Raw genomic sequence first — 18,893 nt, 5'->3', positions numbered from 1 at the left:
TGTGCACGCGATTTAAAAAGTTGATATGTGTGAAAAATGAACCCGGGTTCAGGCAAACTAGGCTTCGTCTGCATGAGGCCTAAGCTGCGTCCTCCACATGAGAAAGTGTAGGCGCCTGGAGAGGAGAATTGTGCGTCTCAAACGCGATTACAATCAAGAGCCCCGCCTTTGTTGATTTTCTGCCCCGCCTTGATTGTTTGCAACTGTCCCCCATCACCTAGTGTATTTAGTCGGTGTGTTCCTGTGTCTCGTTGCCAGTTTGATTTAGTCTTTTCCATGTTTCTAGCGTCCCAGCGATTTTTCCTAGCATTCGATTTCCTAGTGTTGCCGACCTCTGCCTGTGTAACGAACCCTGCTTTTGCATCCTCCGTATTAGATTGTCTGCCTGATCTTCAAACACCTGCTTGTGTACCGAACCCCGACCTTTCCGTGTACCGTACTAGTAAATTATATTGCTTATTCCTTACCCCTATCTCTGAGTTGTGCAATTGAGTTCTGTCCGTCACACTCACACTCCTTTCAATCATTACTTAGTCACATTTATTTAGACTATATATTGTTGTGTTTTATTTCTGATCATTGGGTTAATAAATGCTTTGATTTATACACGCTGGTCTATTTAATGTTACACAAGAATGAATGTTCTGAATAGAAGAGGTTGGCAGCAAAGACCTTCAAACTTGCTATTAATAAGGTAACTTTGTTTGTAGTTATTAATTTAATTATTAATCAGAGTTCCAAATTGATAGTTTAATATATGTAATGAGACTGATATATTACATTGAGACTGATTTGTGGTTGATCTTTATTTTGACTACTGTGGAGGACACTAGACTTTGTGTGGCGCCCCCTAGGTTTTCAACTTAAAGGGGCCATATTATGAAAATTCCACTTTTTTAGTGCTTCTACACGTTCATTTGGGTATCTGGCGTGTCTACCAACCCAAAAACGCTGGAAAAAAAACCATTGGCGATCTTTGTTATGGTTCCTGGATCTTTGTTATGGTCAGAAACGTCATGATTGAGTCTGCGAATGAGATTCCCATGTGTTGGCCTGTCACAACACATTGGGAGGTTCCCTACATGGCCTTGGCCCACCCCCCACACTCATTACATATTTGCCAGAGCGCAAGCCATTATTGCAAAGCTCGGATATAATTTGAATAGCTAGCTAGCTAGCAGCATGAAGCAAACTAAGTACTCAAGATGCGCTGCACAGATCTCTACATCACGTTCCAGCCTCAGAAGACACAAGCGAAATGGATTGAATTCATATTTGAAGGCAATGTCCCTGAATGAACTTCAGGCGAGGGAAATGTAAGTATTTTTTTAAATAATTCTGTTACTTGCCCATTCAGTGTGGTGGTTAACGACGTTAGCATGTTGTAGGGGGACTAATTCAAACAGCGATTTATGAACAGTGTTATTTTAGTGGTGGTTAATTGATACAATCTTGAATAACTGCTGTGTCTTATCTCCTGAGCAAGCAAGAGTGTCAATATGGGCTAACGAGTTGTAGCTAAAGCCCATAGAAAAGAGCTATACAGCTCGCTAGCTATTAGCACTCTAGCTTGCTCAGGAGAGTAGCTGCAGAGAGAAGACACAGCAATTATTCACGATTGTATCAATTGTACATCTAGGTTTCTTTGGCGTCTGTTGTCACGTCCAACAGCACAACATATCACGGGCATTTAGAACTTTGTGTGGGTTGTGGCCGTAAACAGCTCGCTAGCTATTAGATTGCTCAAGGCAGTATCATAGCTAATAATACTAGTTGATAACCAACGGATAATAATGTATCGCTAAAATGTATGATTCCCGTTGTTAAGGTTAGAGAATTCTCGCACCAAAAAGGCATCATTCATAAACGACTTGATAAGCAGCTTAGACTCACCTGCAGTTACCAAAACAGTTTGTCAATGTGGGGCATTTGAGGGTTTTGTGTATAGTACAGCACAAGTTAAAAATACTGTTCACTGTATGATTATTTCATAATGATTTATGAGAAAAATGCCGGGTTGGTAGTATGCCAATGTTATTGTACCTACTTTTCTGTGTTGTGAAACTGATATTAGGTGTAATGGAATACAACATTTCTTCAAATGCTAGAGATGTATTGGCTTTTAGTTCATGTTTCATGCATTGCAGTGCAAGGATAATGGTCAGTGAGATGACATTTTATTTACAGTATGGAGTATTTTCCTTTTATTACATTCAGGAAAAAACATGAATAACATTGCTGCTCTTGTGGTTAAGGAAGAACATCTGAACAGTGTCCTAGGCTACATCATGTGGCCTGTCAGACAGATCCTCCAAAGCACCATCTGGAGCAGAAGAGCAGGACCACCAAGATTCTCCGTCCCAGAAAGCCCCAAGACCAGATAACAAAGCTTCTGTACACCAAATACCTGTAACGTCTGAGCAAAGTTTACATTGTATATAGAGAATAAATGGTGACACACATCTATTGAGTCTTCCTTTGTTAACAGTATGGCTACTGATGGCACAAATTGTGATTTTGTAATCAATGTTTTTATTATAATTGGTCTTTTTTGTATTTATTACCCATGTACTAGCCAGTACATTTAATAACTATGTTTAAAAAGCTCTGTGGCATTCTTTGAAGCAAGTCTATAGAAACAGTTTTGGTATGTAACATGTCAACAGTTGACACATGCCAGATGAGCAGTAAGCAAAGTAAGACAGAGGGAGATGAATTTATTGTATTTTCTTCCCCAGTTATATTTGTATTGCAGAAATCACTGATGACTCATATGCATAAAAAACAAAACAACTTACTGCTATATTCCCCTTAGACATAAGGCCCATAGTCTGCTCTATAGATGTTGAATGCATTCTGTAGTGAGAACACATTCAATCACACAGCTAAAAGTCCCGGATGATGCACGTTGGTTGGTTTGGAAGCTGCAGTAGTCTTCTTGTTACCTTGAATATTGAAAGTGTAAGTATCATGGAATATAAAACAAGATGACTGCATAATTACCATGTCATTCACAAATAATTTTACCTGTGGCATCTCCCTGCAGCATCCATTCTCAGGCTCTGTAGGCATTTGCTCACACTTGGCACAATTACGCCTGTATAGATAAAGGGTTTTAAAAAGTGACAACATTGCAGGTGAAGTGTATTTGAATGTTGTGTTACAATTACAGACACAAGTTGACAAATACAACGATATAATGAGAAAACAATGTTTGAACGCTAATAAACGGAGGTAAACACGTTACGTTATGTTCTACATCTGTGTTAGTGCCATTTTCCACATTGTAATTTAGACTCAGATTAAGATATTATTTTGTTTAGATTCATATTTAGTGATTGCTCATTATAATGATTGCATAATTGTATTTTATAGTTTTGCATTTCAGTTTAATATATTTTTAGTGTACATGCAATGCTTAGAATAACCAGATATGCATGGGACATAAGAGTTGCTTTGGAGTGCGTGTGGTAGTGAGCTACGACGTAGTCTGCTCGACATTGATGGAATGTATAAGAACTGCCATTTATTTCATTGTTCAGTATTCAGTAAGGACGGAGCGAAAACACTGTTTTCTACCGTTGTTAAACGCACTAAACACGCGTAGACTCGTTCTTTCCGTCTAGAGTGGTTAAGTGAATGAATATGTTGAAAATGAATGCGATGTTCTCGTCACCGACTAGACCGTATGACCTTAGCCAAAGTAAAAACAAGTGAAGTGACAAAGTGTACTTACCATTCAGAAACGTCCTGTTGTACCCTAAATTCTCGAACTTCTTGTTCAGGGTCTGAACAATCTCGTATCCAGTCGCCATATTTTACAAAACTAAACTTGGTAAGAATGAGTAGCTAAAAACTAAAAGGTTAGAATGATTAGCCCAAAACCGTAGAGGAGGGGGGAGGAGGGCGGGGGGAGGGGTTAGCTGGCTCATTAGCATAAGCGCTCAAAACAGCTCGCTGACAGAATGGCTGTGTTTGGCAGGGTAAAAAGGATGCCATTAATAATGATCCTTGTGGTATTTTGACCAAAATATGTTACAGACATTTCATTAAGACCCCAAGGAACCATATCAACTTGTGGTAAAATGGGCATACGATAGGTCCTTTAATTGATCTGCCTTTGTGTTGAATGGTTGATGCCTGTCGAATCGGGTGAGATTACCAACATATTGGTGCTGTTTTCAGGATGGTACCAAAGTGTCTTGGTGGCCCCTGTGAAGACGGTATTACTATTTACACACAATTGCACCAACATTTAACCGGCGCCTGCCCACAAGGTAAGGTACCTACATTATCCTGGTGCTCCCATGTGGGGCTGGTACACATTGTACCTACATTATCCTGGTGCCTGCATGAGGATGGTACAAATTTGTACCTACTAATGTGACGTAGGATGTAACCTTATTGGTGTCATCCCTGTCTCACAGAGATTTGTAATTTTTCCATGTGCCCGAAGTGATTTACCTCAGTCCTGTCTCAGGCTAGCATCCAAATAAATTAATCTCACACAAAAACGTTTGATCAGTCTTCATCAATTTCACACCAGTAAGACTTGAAAGTTTGCAACTCAGTATATCAGCAAAACTTTTTTTTTATTCTTTTGGTTATGTTAGCGTTTATCTCCGATGTTACAATAAACAAAACTGTGCAGTCATATTTGTTTAAACGCTTGTGATATTCCTCTACCTTGTCAGTCTAAATGCTTCTTCGGCTTCTGTCGCTGTCTTTGCCGGTTCCATATCCTTCAGCTTATCAACATATACACGTGTACACTGTCCATTAGGGGGTCTCGATGCCCAATTTGTATTTACAACAGTGGTGAAAAAGTGAGCTACACTCTGCACCTTTAGGGGGAGCTTGCTTTGACAACTAATAACTAAATAAAACGTAAATAGACGTAATCTTTCAACATTGAGATACTATCTTCTAGGCTTGTTTTAATTTAGGCTTCTATCATGCTGTCATCAGGGAGCAGTAAGGGTTGTATACTTCTGGTTACATTTGTGTTATATTCCAGTATCTTGACTGACAAATAGAACACATGACAAGCATAAACTAGCATCACCACATGTCAATATATAATACATCTTTATCCAGTTTGCATAGTTATGCAGACGCAATGACAAAGGGCTGCCTGAAATCTGCATAGTTTGACTAACATAATACCCAAAAGATTTGCAAACACAGCACACACATCTCAGGCAAAAAAAGCCTATTTTTATTCTCACATTAGTCGTACACAATTTGGCATGAAGTGTACTAAACCAGCAGGCCCACACTGAATAATTAAAATTGTATATATTATTCCATGTTACTGTCAGAAAACAGCCAATGGCTGTTAAATCAAGGAATCCTACTCAAATTGCCTTTTGTAATAAAGGACAGGGTCATAAGAGACAATCAGGATTCTGACTGGTTTTTACCAAGGTTACCATATTAATTGCCAAAAAAATATGAATGTTTTAAGTTTCAACACTGAACTGAATCATGATGACATTACATTACCATTATGAGATAAATGTAGAGCTAGAAGAAAATGGGTCTGTATCCCTAGTTGTGTGTTTTAAAATAATGAATTTCTTGGACAGACAACTTTTCTACAAGCATCTCTGATTTTTGTCATCTTTAGTCCATACATGATTGGATTGACAAGTGGTGGGATCATTAAAAAATATACTGAAATAATTATGCGCAAAGTGGCTGGCATACTTGTCTTGGCTAGTCGGCTTTGAATGATTTCAAAAAAGCAACCTATGCAATAATTGAGCAGTGAAACAATATGAGGAGCACATGTACTTAAGGACTTCTTTTTTGTGTCATTACTGGACCTAAAAGTAATTTTGATGATGCTGATGTACGAGTGCAAAATGAGTACCAGTGGTACAGCAACAACTAAAACAGTCATGCAAAGGCCATATGTGTTATTCACAGTTGTGTCTGAACAGGATAGTCGGACCAGCAAATAGTTGTCACACCACACTTTCTCCATGATATTTCCACACAACTGTAAACGCAAATTCAAGGAGAGGGTAACAGTAAATTGGCAAAAGGAGTATGACCATGCCAGCAGAATTAAGAGACAGACTCTCCTCTGTGTCATGATGCGGTTATACTGTAAAGGATGACAGATTGACATGTACCTGTCATAAGACATGATTGCTAAATTACAATACTCCACTGTTGCATAAGTATACAAACAGTACATCTGCATGTAGCAATATGTAAGAGAAATTTCATGGGTGTCTGAGATCAAATTTACCAAAAGACAAGGAAATAGACCTGTGCTGCCATATAGTTCATTCACACACAGACTGCACAAAAACAGGTACATGGGCTCATGCAGAGACCTATCCATGCAAATAACTCTGATTACAAGCACATTGGCAAAAATTATGCAAACATATAATGCCAATAAAATAGTGAAGTAAAGGTATTTAACATGTCCAACATCAGTGTATGCAGTCAGGATAACAGATGCAATCTTAGTTAAGTTCTGCATGGGTAAGCCCATAGAAATTATACTTCAATAATACAAAGAATGTTTTAAGTATGCTTTTTGCTCCTCCTCATTATAAACCACATTTCAGTTAAAATATTTTATTATTTTATAGTTGGAGACTATTCTAAATCAAGAACAAGTTTAAGTGTATATATAAAGGAAGGCTGATTCAAGTTGAGGTTAAGTCTATTGGGACATTTACCAAGAGCCAATGAATATTTTTCAGAGGTTTAACCCTTTCATTCTAAGGTCTTTTTCTGAGCATGGAGAGAAACAGATGCTGTTTGTCAGAAAAGGGCAGACATGGAGTATTTCATCATCTGACACTGCTTGTACTAATGAGTATACACCTTGAATCAAAGCTGTGTTATTATGTTATGTTTACTGATCTAATCCTTACAGCATTTGAAGATAAGTATTCCACCGCTTACGTACATCTCCCTCTTAGCCTATGTCACTGATTCTTTACTAGACCTTCAGTGTTAAGGATAACTGACTTTTTTGTAGTAAAATAGCAACATTGTCACCAACACTGTCAAATGCTAATCCAACAGCAATATGAATACAAAATTAAAAACTGCACATTAAGAGATTCTGATCACATACGTAAGTGCCCTTTCTGCGGCAAAACATCACATTATGAACAGATCATCAGTGCAGGAGAAGGACACAGCAGAGGTCTCTTTCTACTGTGAATGAACAACTTAAACCATCTGATAACACCATCCATCTCATTTCCATCTCTAAAATTGTGGCAGTTCATCAACAGTTGTTCAATTACAATTATAACCATGCTCTCTGATTAATCTGGGCCCACCACAAACCAATGCTAGTGTGAATTTGTGAGTTCCGTCTCCCAACAGAAAGTCACATCTCTGATCTCATAATTTAGTGCAATTACTTCATCAGTCAGCTAAATCATATTCCACAAGCCTAATTAAGGTGTGCCCCTTTGAAAACCTCCATGATCAACACTTAACTTACCACTGGCATAGACCCCCATTCATTAAAAACAGCCATTGTCAGACCAACACTGAAAAGGCTTGTATTGGACCCTGAGGATTTCAATAATTATCGATCTACCTCTAACATACAATTCATATCCAAAGTCCTTGAATGGATAGTGGCATCTCAGTTCCAGGATCATCCAGAAAACAATTGACCTCATTCTCAAACGCAGCTAAGAAATTTCTTCTTAACTCCACTTACAAAGTTCCCGGGCAACTTCTAGCATTCCTGAAAGTTTTCTGGGATCTGGGATTCGTTCTTAGCTAAGAACAGGATTTAAGAACGCGGAAAAGTAGTCGTAGATAAGCCAGATTTGAGTGCACCCATGTTCTTAAGGGCTGAATTTGTGAGAAATCATCGTGATTGCGTTCACATTCATTCTACAGACATCCTTGGATTTAAATACTTATAATAATAATAAATACGAGAATATTTGGCCTGGTAGTCCAAGTCATAGAACGGGTCACAGCTAGTGGACATAGGGGGAGGGGGGAGTGCAAACCAGTAAAAGGGAGAAAAATGAGGCGGGGAAGCACCAAATGAGGCAGCCCTCATCTAGACTAAACCAGAAGACACTGGTTAGTGTAGGGTAGGGCAGGGGGAAACAAAACTGGGGATGAACAAACATAAACAAACTCACACTGACCATTAACCAAAGGGGAAGAAGGGCCTGACTGCATCAACCAGCATCACATGACACAATAAAGGGGCAGTGGCTATGCTAACATCACTCAATTAAACCAAATAAAATAAACAGGAGAAAACAGTGGTCAGACTGTCGCACAGCCAGCCAGCTGTGATCTATGGTAGAGAAAACAGGTTTTTAAATACTTGAAATCTTTCACATATTCAAATACCACATAAATATCAGTATCAATTTCACATTTAAATAACAGTTATACATCTTTAAATCAGTGACCAGGAAATGCATACATTTCAGCTAAAAATCTCTTCAGACACATTTATAACTCCAACAATTGCTACATTATTGACTGGGAGTTCAAGTTAACTATTACTGCCTACCTTGGCCTTTTCTGTGATATGAGCTAGTAGTCCGGGAGGATTAGGAGTGGAGGAGAGCGAGCCGCGTCGGCTTGGGCGTCTGTGAGTATTCCCGTAGTCAAGGGAGGGATGGAGTGGAGCACAAATGGTGAAATGAGCCACAAGTCACAGCACAATCAAACAAACGTTTGCTGAAGGCAGACTATGTGTGATTACAAATTCAACTTATGAGCGAGCCTTGGTAGGCACTGTAAAGTTACAAACTATTTACCATCTCCCCTTCCCCTAACGTAAACAACTAAGCATCAAATGTTTGTTTGATAGCTAGCATGCTACAAATGGAAAGGGCTATAGCAATCACAAAAACTGCAATGCAGTGGCTAATAGTAGTAAAAATGTATGCATTAGCCTGAAGCAGTTTACTTACAAATGCCACGGCGTGGAGTCGCGACAAGGAAAAAAACAGCGTGCTTCTATCGTTAGAGGCCAGGCCTGTAGTTTGCCAGCTCAACGCAAACGCTGCAGAGCTTTATGCAAAAAGCCCTTTCTCTCTGGAAAACCCCCATTGGCTTTGCAGCTTGGGGATGTAGTTCAGTGGTAGAGTGCATGCTTTGCATGTATGAGGTCCCGGGATCGTTCCCTGGCAACTCCAAAAGTGCTTGAAGATGTGGTCTTTTGTAAACTCCAAGGTAACTATCCTCAGCTCAGCAGCATTTGCAGAAGTAACAGTCATTTTGGTGGTCGGTCGAGTGAACAGGGCAGAGAGCTTACTTGATTTTTCAAACATTTTAATCAACCCGGCAGCTCTTCTTTGGAGGCCTTGTCAACCTTAATGCAGGAAGGTACCTAGGCAGACTCAGTAGCATCCATTTTGGAGTCTTTTGTCACGTTTACTTCCTCGGAATGGGTTTGGATATTGCAGCTTGAAGTCAAAAGGCCATGTCAGAAGTGGGATTTGAACCCATGCCTCCATTCAGAGACCAGAAATCCCTAAACCGAGGGTACACCACCTTGAGTCTGGCGCCTTAGACCGCTCGGCCATCCTGATTTGAACAGAAGGGAACAAACAGCTCCAACCTTGTTGGTCGAAAGCTCTTGGGTGTATTTGATTTCTGGTTGAACAGTTAAGTTGCAAACGATGGAGAAACCGAACCTGATGGCTTCCCTTGAAAAGCAGAGCAGGTGGCATTTATCACACTCTTTGTGCGTGCGATGACATGTTTTTTTTGTCTGAAACTGGAACGCAAACGCTGCAGAGCTTTTTGCAATGAGCCCTTTCTCTCTGGACAACCCCCATTGGCTTTGCAGCTTGGGGATGTAGCTCAGTGGTAGAGCGCATGCTTTGCATGTACGAGCTCCCGGGATCGTTCCCCGGCATCTCCAAAAGCGCTTGAAGACGTGGTCTTTTGTAAACTCCAAGGGAACTATCCTCAGCTCAGCAGCAGGTGACAGTGGTCGGTCGAGTGAACAGGGCAGAGAGCTCACTTGATTTTTCATACATTTTAATCAACCCGGCAGCTCTTCTTTGGAGGCCTTGTCAACCTTAATGCAGCTTGAAGTGAAAAGGCCATGTCAGAAGTGGGATTCGAACCCACGCCTCCATTCGGAGAGCAGAAATCCCTCAACTGAGGAAGGTACACACCCAGTTTGCAAGAGTTTCTAAAGGCCTTTTTATGCCACTCCATTTTCACGAAAACGGACACATGGGAACACGTAGGTGGAACGCCCTCTCTGAGCCCTCGGATAGCCCCGGACAGCTCGACGTGCGCCTGCTGAAATTCCTGACGGTCCCTGACATCATATCGTCTCGTCACATGATCACATAGAGACTTGACATTGGACAACAACATACACACCCAGCAATCATCATTGGAAATCTGAATATGACAAAAATACCAAAGAAAATAAGAAGGTATTCATTTCATTGAATTTTTAATAGTTTCTATAGTGTATATAAGATAAGCATATCATTTTGTTATAGATTGCTATTATTTTCCCCACAAATAATACCTAACATGATGGAGATAAGTTTGCCTTTTCAAGTCCGCCCGCCCATCCGTAACGGAGTCGGAGTAGCATATAAAGGCCTTATGGAGGAACCAAGCTCTGAACCTAGGACCTCTTGATCTGCAGTCAAATGCAAAACCACTGAGCTATACCCCCTTTGGTCATTTTGTTGTGCCCCAAGAGACATGTGTTTTTGTCTGAATGTTGTCTGTGTGGAAGGAGCACCGTCCTATTTCAAAAGGGGGAAGCGTCGATCACCAAAACCATGATTTTCTAACGGTACAATGGCTACTAAACTTAAAGAAAGAGCTTCCTTTTTCTCCGCTGGCGAGCAGGAGATGATAATGAACCATTATGTAAAGTTTTATTGTGGTAGGAGTAAAGAAAAAAATTAAGCCTATTTGGGTGTATTTTGGGCATATTCGATTAGTGTATAGCTCATTTGCATATTAAAATTAATTTTCAAATAAACTTGTACTACAAAAAAATGTACTTTTCATGGTGACTTTCATTGTGTATAGTTTCATTTTGATAAGAGTAAAGGGAAAAAAATGACATTTTTGGGGTGTATTGTTGCCTGGCATTATTAGCACACGGATTGATGAGAATTAAACATATTTCCTCAACTAGGATTTCTTAGGACTTTTAGGGCCTCATTTACTAACATTGCGACCGCAGCTTAATCTGTGCCTTTGCCAAACCGCAAATAACGCACGGTATTTTGCATCCTATTTATCAAACAAGAACATCGTCGTGTCATCTGCGCCTAACACCGCCCATTAGTGTTATTTAGCGCTCCACTAAAATAGGGAAGAAAGAGCCTACTACGTGTTCCACCATGGATGATGAGCTAAAATAAAAATTAGAGCTTTTGGTTCACGAGGTTACAGCAAACTAACCCAGGTAAATATAGAAACTCATAAAGATTTCTCCGTTTGGCCCTTCCGTCCACATTAAAAGTTGTGATCACTTTGAATTCAAGACTGTCTTCTATTGGTGAGCTGATTTTGGGAAATTCAACTTTTCAAAGAACATTGAGTTTCTGGGTTGCTATGGTTACCCCTCAGGGTGCCTGTGCAGCTTAATATTAACGAGTTTATGTTCACAAGTTCATATTCACACATATTAACATGAGTTAATCACACACAGGCAACTGTAAACTGTTAATATGGTTCCCTAAGCTAGAGATAGCTAGGATAGTTAATAGCCAAGTTAACTGCTCCATAGCATCCCGTTAAATAGTCTGGTAGGAATACACAACACCCCTTACTTTAAAACGGCGCAATCCAACACTGAAAACCAGGGTTTTCAAAAATGCTGCCATAGGCAGATACATTTGAAAACTGGAGTTGTAGCGTGGGCAGGGCAGGGACAACTGAAATTTTCAGACGTTCGGTTTGCTTGAACTATGGGTGAAAATACGGTTTAAAGTAAACCACACAATGACCGGCAATTCTGGGTAAAGCGTGGCCGAACAGCTAGCTGGTGGGACAATTTTGTATATGCCTATATTAAATGATCAAATATAAACATTTAAAATTTCTGATGTTCGTATTTTTCAAATTTCTCGCAGGCACATAGTTTTAATTTAGCAGCTGATGTGTCATGCTGAAACACCTCTTGTTTCGTTACTAATAGGGTACATAATTAGACGCACTTTACGCATCTCCTCCCATCTCTTTGCGACAAACACCCACTTTCCCTTATACACTCCCAGCAGCGGTAATCTAAAGTGCGCCACCTTTGATAAATACGGTCTTAAGGTTTTTTTTTCTGAAACAGGCGCAATCCTGTTAGTAAATGAGGCCCTTAGTATGTTGTTCTGGACACCTCATAGAAATGATCTATGCTGAAAAAAATTATTTTACAATTAGTTCTATTTTTGGCTCCAAAATTAGTTACTTTGCCTGGACTATTATCCAAAGAGCATCTTGCATTGCCCAGGAATGGAACCCAGGTCAGGTACTTGCTATTCCCCAACACTAACCATTGTACCACAGATCACACATGGTAAATTTGCCAACCTCTAAAGTACTACATACAGTATTGTGATGGGCAAGGCAACAGATCAAAATCTGGCCCCCTACTGACCAGACTGGATGCTCATCGGCCCCCAGGTCATTTGAGTTTGAGACCCCTGCTCTAATCAAATCAACAAAATGCAAATTCCCAAAGTCCTTAAAAGGAGGTGATGCTCAAGGAGACTATAATGATTGTTACCTTTTTACTGATATGTGGGATCAAATTAACTGTGTAACTTTGTCAATCAAAGGAAGCCTGCATGAAAGTAGACATCAATCAGAAATCAATGAGATATTGTCACGGTTTATATTACACAGATAATATGTTATATCAGTCAGCCAAAAAGGAGGACTGGACAGCGATAGACAAGAGAACTGGTCAAGATAATGGAACCAAATTGAATAATTCCTGTGAGACTATTTGCTATACACAGCTTGGGATTTTCTCAATACAGAACCCAATATGTAACTGGACATGGTTAGATAGTTTATTTCATAGTAGATTATAGCAACATAAATCAGGGATTGTTGTAGTATATTATAGCACACAGACAATTTAAGTATATTGTATAGCTGTACAAATGATAAACTAGAAGAGACATATATTTCTGCCTATATTTTTGTTGTGAAAATATTCCAATATATTTGCAGACAAATATAACACATGACAAGCATAAACTAGCATGACCACATGCAATATATAATACATCTGTATCCAGTTGGCATAGTTATGCAGAAGCAATGACAAAGGGCAGCCTGAAATCTGCACAGCTTGACTAACATAATACCCAACAGATTTGCAAACACAGCACACACATCTCAGGCAAAAAAGCCTAATTTGATTTTCACATTAGTCGTACACAATTTGGCATGAAGTGTACTGAACCAGCAGGCCCACACTGAATAATGAAAATTTTATTTCAGTCATATTATTCCATGTTACTTTCAGAAAACAGCCAATGGTATTGGAACGACTTTAACTAGAGGTTAAATCTAGTGTAAATCTTTAATTTGATGAGACAGTAGGAATCTTACTCATACTGTTTTTGTAATAAAGGACAGGGTCATAAGAGACCATCAGGATTCTGACTTTTTTTAATTTCAACACTGAACTGAATCATGATGACATTACATCACCACTATGAGATAAATGTAGAGCTTGAAAACAATGGGTCTGTATCCCTTGCTCTGTATTTTAAAAGAATGAATTTCTTGGATTGACAACTTTTCTACAAGCATCTCTGATTTTAGTCATCTTTAGTCCATACATGATTGGATTGACAAGTGGTGGGATCATTAAAAAATATACTGAAATAATTATGCGCAAAGTGGCTGGCATACTTGTCTTGGCTAGTCGGCTTTGAATGATTTCAAAAGAGCAAGCTATGGAATAATTTAGCAGTGAAACAATATGAGGAGCACATGTACTTAAGGACTTCTTTTTTGTGTCATTACTGGACCTAAAAGTAATTTTGATGATGCTGATGTACGAGTGCAAAATGAGTACCAGTGGTACAGCAACAACTAAAACAGTCATGCAAAGGCCATATGTGTTATTCACAGTTGTGTCTGAACAGGATAGTCGGACCAGCAAATAGTTGTCACACCACACTTTCTCCATGATATTTCCACACAACTGTAAACGCAAATTCAAGGAGAAGGTAACAGTAAATTGGCAAAAAGAAAACAACCATGCCAGCAGAATTAAGAGACAGACTCTCTTTGGTGTCACAATGGTGTTGTACTGTAAAGGATAACAGATTGACATGTACCTGTCATAAGACATGATTGCTAAATTACAAAACTCCACTGTTCCATAAGTATACAAACAGTAAATTTGTATGAGGCAATATGGAAGAGGAATTTCATGGGTGTCTGAGATCAAATTTACCAAAAGACAAGGAAATAGACCTGTGCTGCCATAAAGTTCATTCACACACAGACTGCACAAAAACAGGTACATGGGCTCATGCAGAGACCTATCCATGCAAATAACTCTGATTACAAGCACATTGGCAAAAATGATGCAAACATATAATGCCAACAAAATAGTGAAGTAAAGGTATTTAACATGTCCAACATCAGTGTATGCAGTCAGGATAATAAATGAAATCTTAGTTAAGTTCTGCATGGGTAAGCCCATAGAAATTATACTACAATAATACAAAGAATGTTTTAAGTATGCTTTTTGCTCCTCCTCATTATAAACCACATTTGAGTTAAAATCTTTTAGAATTTTATAGTTGGAGACAGTATTCTAAATCAAGACCAAGTGTAAGTGTATATATAAAGGAAGGTTGATTCAAGTTGAGGTTAACTCAACTGGGACATTTACCAAGAGCCAATGATGATGTTTTTCAGAGGTTTAACCCTTTCCATTTTAAGGTCTTTTTCTGAGCATGGAGAGAAACAGATGCTGTTTGTCAGAAAAGGGGCAGGCATTGAGTATTTCATCATCTTACACTGCTTGTACTAATGAGTATACACCTTGAATCAAAGCTGTGTTTTTATGTTATGTTTACTGATCTTACATCTTACATCAATTTGAAGATAAATATTCCACCACTTATGCACATCTCCCTCTTAGCATATGTCACTGATTCTTTACAAGAAAACTGACTTTTTTGTAGTGAAATAGCAACCTTGTGACAGACACTGTCAAATGGTAATCCAACAGCAATATTAAGAAAAAATGAAAAACTGCACATAAAGAGATTCGGATCATATACTCTAGTAAATGCCCTTTCTTCAGCAAAACAGCCCACTATGAATCATCAGTGAGAAAACAACAGAGGTCTTTGGACTACTTAAACCATCCATGTAATTATTTTCAACTCTAAAATTGTGGCAGTTCATCAACAGTTGTTCAATAACAATTATAACCATGCTCTCTGAGTACACTGGGCCCACCACAAACCAATGCGGGTGTGAATTTGTGAGTTCAGTCCCCAAAAGAAAGTCACATCTCTGATCTCATAATTAAGTGCAATTCCTTCATCAGTCAGCTGAATCATATTCCCCAAGCCTAACTAAGGTGTGCTTGCCATCCATTGCCCCTCTGAAAACCTTTATGATCAACACTTCTTTTACCACTGGCATAGTCCCCCATTCATTAAAAACTGCCATTGTCAGACCAACACTGAAAAGGCTCGTATTGGACCCTGAGGATTTGAATAATTATCGAGCTACCTCTAACCTACAATTCATATCCAAAGTCCTTGAAAGGATAGTGGCATCTCAGTTCCAGGATCATCCAGAAAACAATCAACCTCATTCTCGAACACAGCTAAGACATTTTTTCTTAACTCCACTTACGAAGTTCCCGGGCCAATTCTGGCCTTCCTGAAAGTTTTCTTATCTGGGATTCGTTCAAGCAGTCGTAGATAGGCCAGATTTGAGTGCACCCATGTTCTTAAGGGCTGAATTTATGAGAAATCATTAGTGATTGCGTTCACTTTCATTCTACAGACATTACGAGGATATTTGTATCATTAACAATTACGTTTCACATTTATAGTCTTGATTCCACGAGGCATCGTGATGTCCTAACATAAATAAAAGCACTACATGAACACTGCAAATGGCAGTGAATAAATAAATAAGCACTAAACTCAATCGCGTGGATATAGCTATAGTGGAAGGGCTGTGTTTACTGGCCGGTGCACCACCAATGTTTGCTTTCCGCTTTAACATGGTTTTGATCAGTCTCCAGTTGCTTTCGCGTTGCTTATCCCTGCCGTTGCGGTTCCTGCTGCTGACGCTCCTGCCACTGCCACTCCTGCTCCTGCCGCTGCGGTTCCTGTCATGACCACTACTGTTCCTGCTGTGGTTGCTGCCATGGCCGCAGCTGCTCCTGACACTTTTCCTGTCGCTGCAGCTGCTCCTGCCGCTGTTCCTGTTGCCGCAGCTGCTGTTCCTGCTGCTGTTCCTGTCGCCACAGGTGCTTCTGCCACTATTCCTGCAGCCACTCCTGCAGATGCAGTTACTGCAGCCCCCACTCCTGCTCCGCGGAGAACGGCCGCCCAAGCACCCGCTCCTGCTCCGCCGATGACGGCCGCCCCCACTCCTGCTGATGATTGCCACCGCAGCTCCCGCTCCACTGATTTCCTGAAGAGGGGCCCGGAGATGAAGTACCCCGAGTCGATGAGGGCTTGTGCTGAAAATGAACCAGAGGGAGTAGTCAGGGTGATGTAAACGAACAGAGGATTGCATAATGAGACCTGACACTGCAATGACCTCGGGACGTTCTTTGAACGTCCTTGAATAACGTCTGCAGGACGTCTAAAACACGTTTCTCGGACGTCACCGCAATGACCTTGGGACGTTCTTGGAACGTCCTGCAGAACGTCCCCAGGACCTATAGAAAACATTTCCCAATTGTCACCGCAACGTCCTCGGGACGTTCTTGGAACATTGTGCGAAATGTCCTAGGTTTGTCAAGGGAACCATACACATTTACCATTAGAGGACGTCGAGGGGACGTCATTTTGCTTACAGGGTACCCCTAGACACAATGCATGACATTTTCCTTTTAACTCACTATACTGATGTTTTCCATTCATGTAAATAAACGGTATTTATTATTGAATGCTACGGTGTGGTCCAACCATTTCATGTCAGGGCTGCTTTGAGCCAGGCAGTCTTGACTAGGGATGGGTATCGTTTGGTTTTTATCCGATACATAACCGATACTTTTAAAACGATACCGGTGCCTAAACGGTGCCGGAACCGATACTTTTATAAAAAATAAAAAAATGTTTACGATTGACGACATTTAAGAAAGGCTTTATTGCCAAATATATGAACTGTTTAAAGTAGATTATATATATAAATAAATACAAAACACCTTTTAACTTAAAACTTAAATAATATATGAACTGTTAACAAAAGTTTAGACTATACTTAAATAAATACAAATAAATACAAAACACACACACACACACACACTCTGTACACACACTACAGCTTCAATACTTCAGCAATTCTTTTGTTCAATTCAATTTTTTTTCTTCAAATTGAACAATATATTAACTGTTTAAAGTATATTATAAATATAAATACATACAAAACACTTGGCTTCAAACTTTTTAACTTCAAACTATGAACATTATATTAACTGTAAACAACAGTTTATAGTATACTTAAATAAATATAAATAAATACAAAAAACAGCTTCAAACTTCTTTTGGAGTCAAAAATGTATTTTGTTTGCATTTATTTCATGAAATTTCACCATTTTATGATTTGTTTATACCTATCTTTTCTATCTTGTTTATAGTTAATCTTGTTACTTGAACACACTGAGTACGAGAAAATGTGTACTGCCCCTTTAAGAAACTACCGTAGGTTAAGTATAGCTGTCATCTCCGTTTATTTTTCAGTCTTCGGTTGCTGATCTGCCGTTGACTCTTTGCCTTCTCTCCACTCTTTTCACGCAATTGTTTTGTTGCATTTGCTGCACGTCGCGATGTTTGAATATTTTGGTGCGAAATACAGCCACACTTTTGACCGTTTACCTTTCGGTATTTTCTCTGTTAAAAGGTTGATGGCTAGTTCTGTTTGTGCTTGCTCTGTGAAATGCTGCATGCTCTTCACTGTCATAAGACTTTCGCTATGAAAACACCAATGAGCGTGAGCGACACAGGACAAAGTTTACATTGGGAGCTGGGGCAGTTTTACATGTGCCCCGCGGAATCTGCCTAGCAACCGTTTTCAATTGGCTCAGGCACCGAAATGAAGCACCGAAATCTGCGTTGCATTTCGGTCCGGGTAGGTACCGGTTGTATTGGAACCGGTTCCATATTGGTACCGGTTCTCGGTACCCAACCCTAGTCTTGACACAGGTGATTGTGGAAGTGGTGCAGCTGAGATTTATGGCGGGGACGTTCGATGGTTCCCCCCGACCAGGGAAATAGTGGTGGTGCTGATGGACACACCTAGACAGGAGAAAAATGCTTTCCAAAACCGCAAGATTAATTGTGGAACAGAAACCACGTCCTCCGGAACACCAAAGTGCCGGAAGACGTAGTCAAACAAGGCTGTGGCTGTGACTGCTGTGGGGACGCATTTTTGTGGGAGGGGTTTACATGACTCAACTACGACAAGGATGCAGGTAAATTCTTGTAAGGGTGGATAAGTCGGTGGTAAGTCGCTGGTAATGCCTAGGTGTGATCGTGGCCTCTGGGGAATGGGCAGTGGTTGTAGTTTGCCAGCTGAACGCAAACGCTGCAGAGCTTTTGCAGAAGGCCCTTTCTCTCTGGACAACCCCCAGTGGCAGTGCAGCTTGGGGATGTAGCTCAGTGGTAGAGCGCATGCTTCGCATGTATGAGGTCCCGGGATCGTCCCCGGCATCTCCA

The 18,893-nt window shown here is 40.0% G+C and overlaps 2 protein-coding genes and 2 non-coding genes across 4 annotated transcripts; 1 reads left to right on the top strand and 3 right to left on the bottom strand.

Annotated features, from left to right (window-relative positions):
• Positions 1-5,563: 5,563 nt before the first annotated feature.
• Positions 5,564-6,499, bottom strand: LOC105899812 (olfactory receptor 10J5-like). The gene has a single exon (XM_012827031.2). It carries the CDS (start codon positions 6,497-6,499, stop codon positions 5,564-5,566), a length of 936 nt encoding a protein of 311 aa, XP_012682485.2.
• Positions 6,500-9,449: 2,950 nt separating this feature from the next.
• On the bottom strand, positions 9,450-9,557 carry trnal-caa. Its single transcript has 2 exons — positions 9,520-9,557; positions 9,450-9,495 (listed from the first exon to the last, which is right to left on the bottom strand). It is a non-coding gene; the product is annotated as a tRNA-Leu (tRNA).
• Positions 9,558-13,732: 4,175 nt separating this feature from the next.
• Positions 13,733-14,668, bottom strand: LOC105899811 (olfactory receptor 24-like). Its single transcript, XM_012827030.2, has one exon. It carries the CDS (start codon positions 14,666-14,668, stop codon positions 13,733-13,735), a length of 936 nt encoding a protein of 311 aa, XP_012682484.2.
• Positions 14,669-18,822: 4,154 nt separating this feature from the next.
• On the top strand, positions 18,823-18,893 carry trnaa-cgc. The gene has a single exon. It is a non-coding gene; the product is annotated as a tRNA-Ala (tRNA).

This window comes from Clupea harengus, chromosome 9 (genome assembly GCF_900700415.2).
Source record: "Clupea harengus chromosome 9, Ch_v2.0.2, whole genome shotgun sequence".
Classification (NCBI taxonomy): domain Eukaryota; kingdom Metazoa; phylum Chordata; class Actinopteri; order Clupeiformes; family Clupeidae; genus Clupea; species Clupea harengus.
The sequence above is the reverse complement of the archived record's forward strand: the minus strand, read 5'-3'. Positions and strand labels throughout refer to the sequence as shown.

Coding starts and splice junctions, on each gene's coding strand:
- LOC105899812 (XM_012827031.2), bottom strand. CDS start 6,499: ATGCAGAACTTAACTAAGATTGCATCTGTTATCCTGACTGCATACACT.
- LOC105899811 (XM_012827030.2), bottom strand. CDS start 14,668: ATGCAGAACTTAACTAAGATTTCATTTATTATCCTGACTGCATACACT.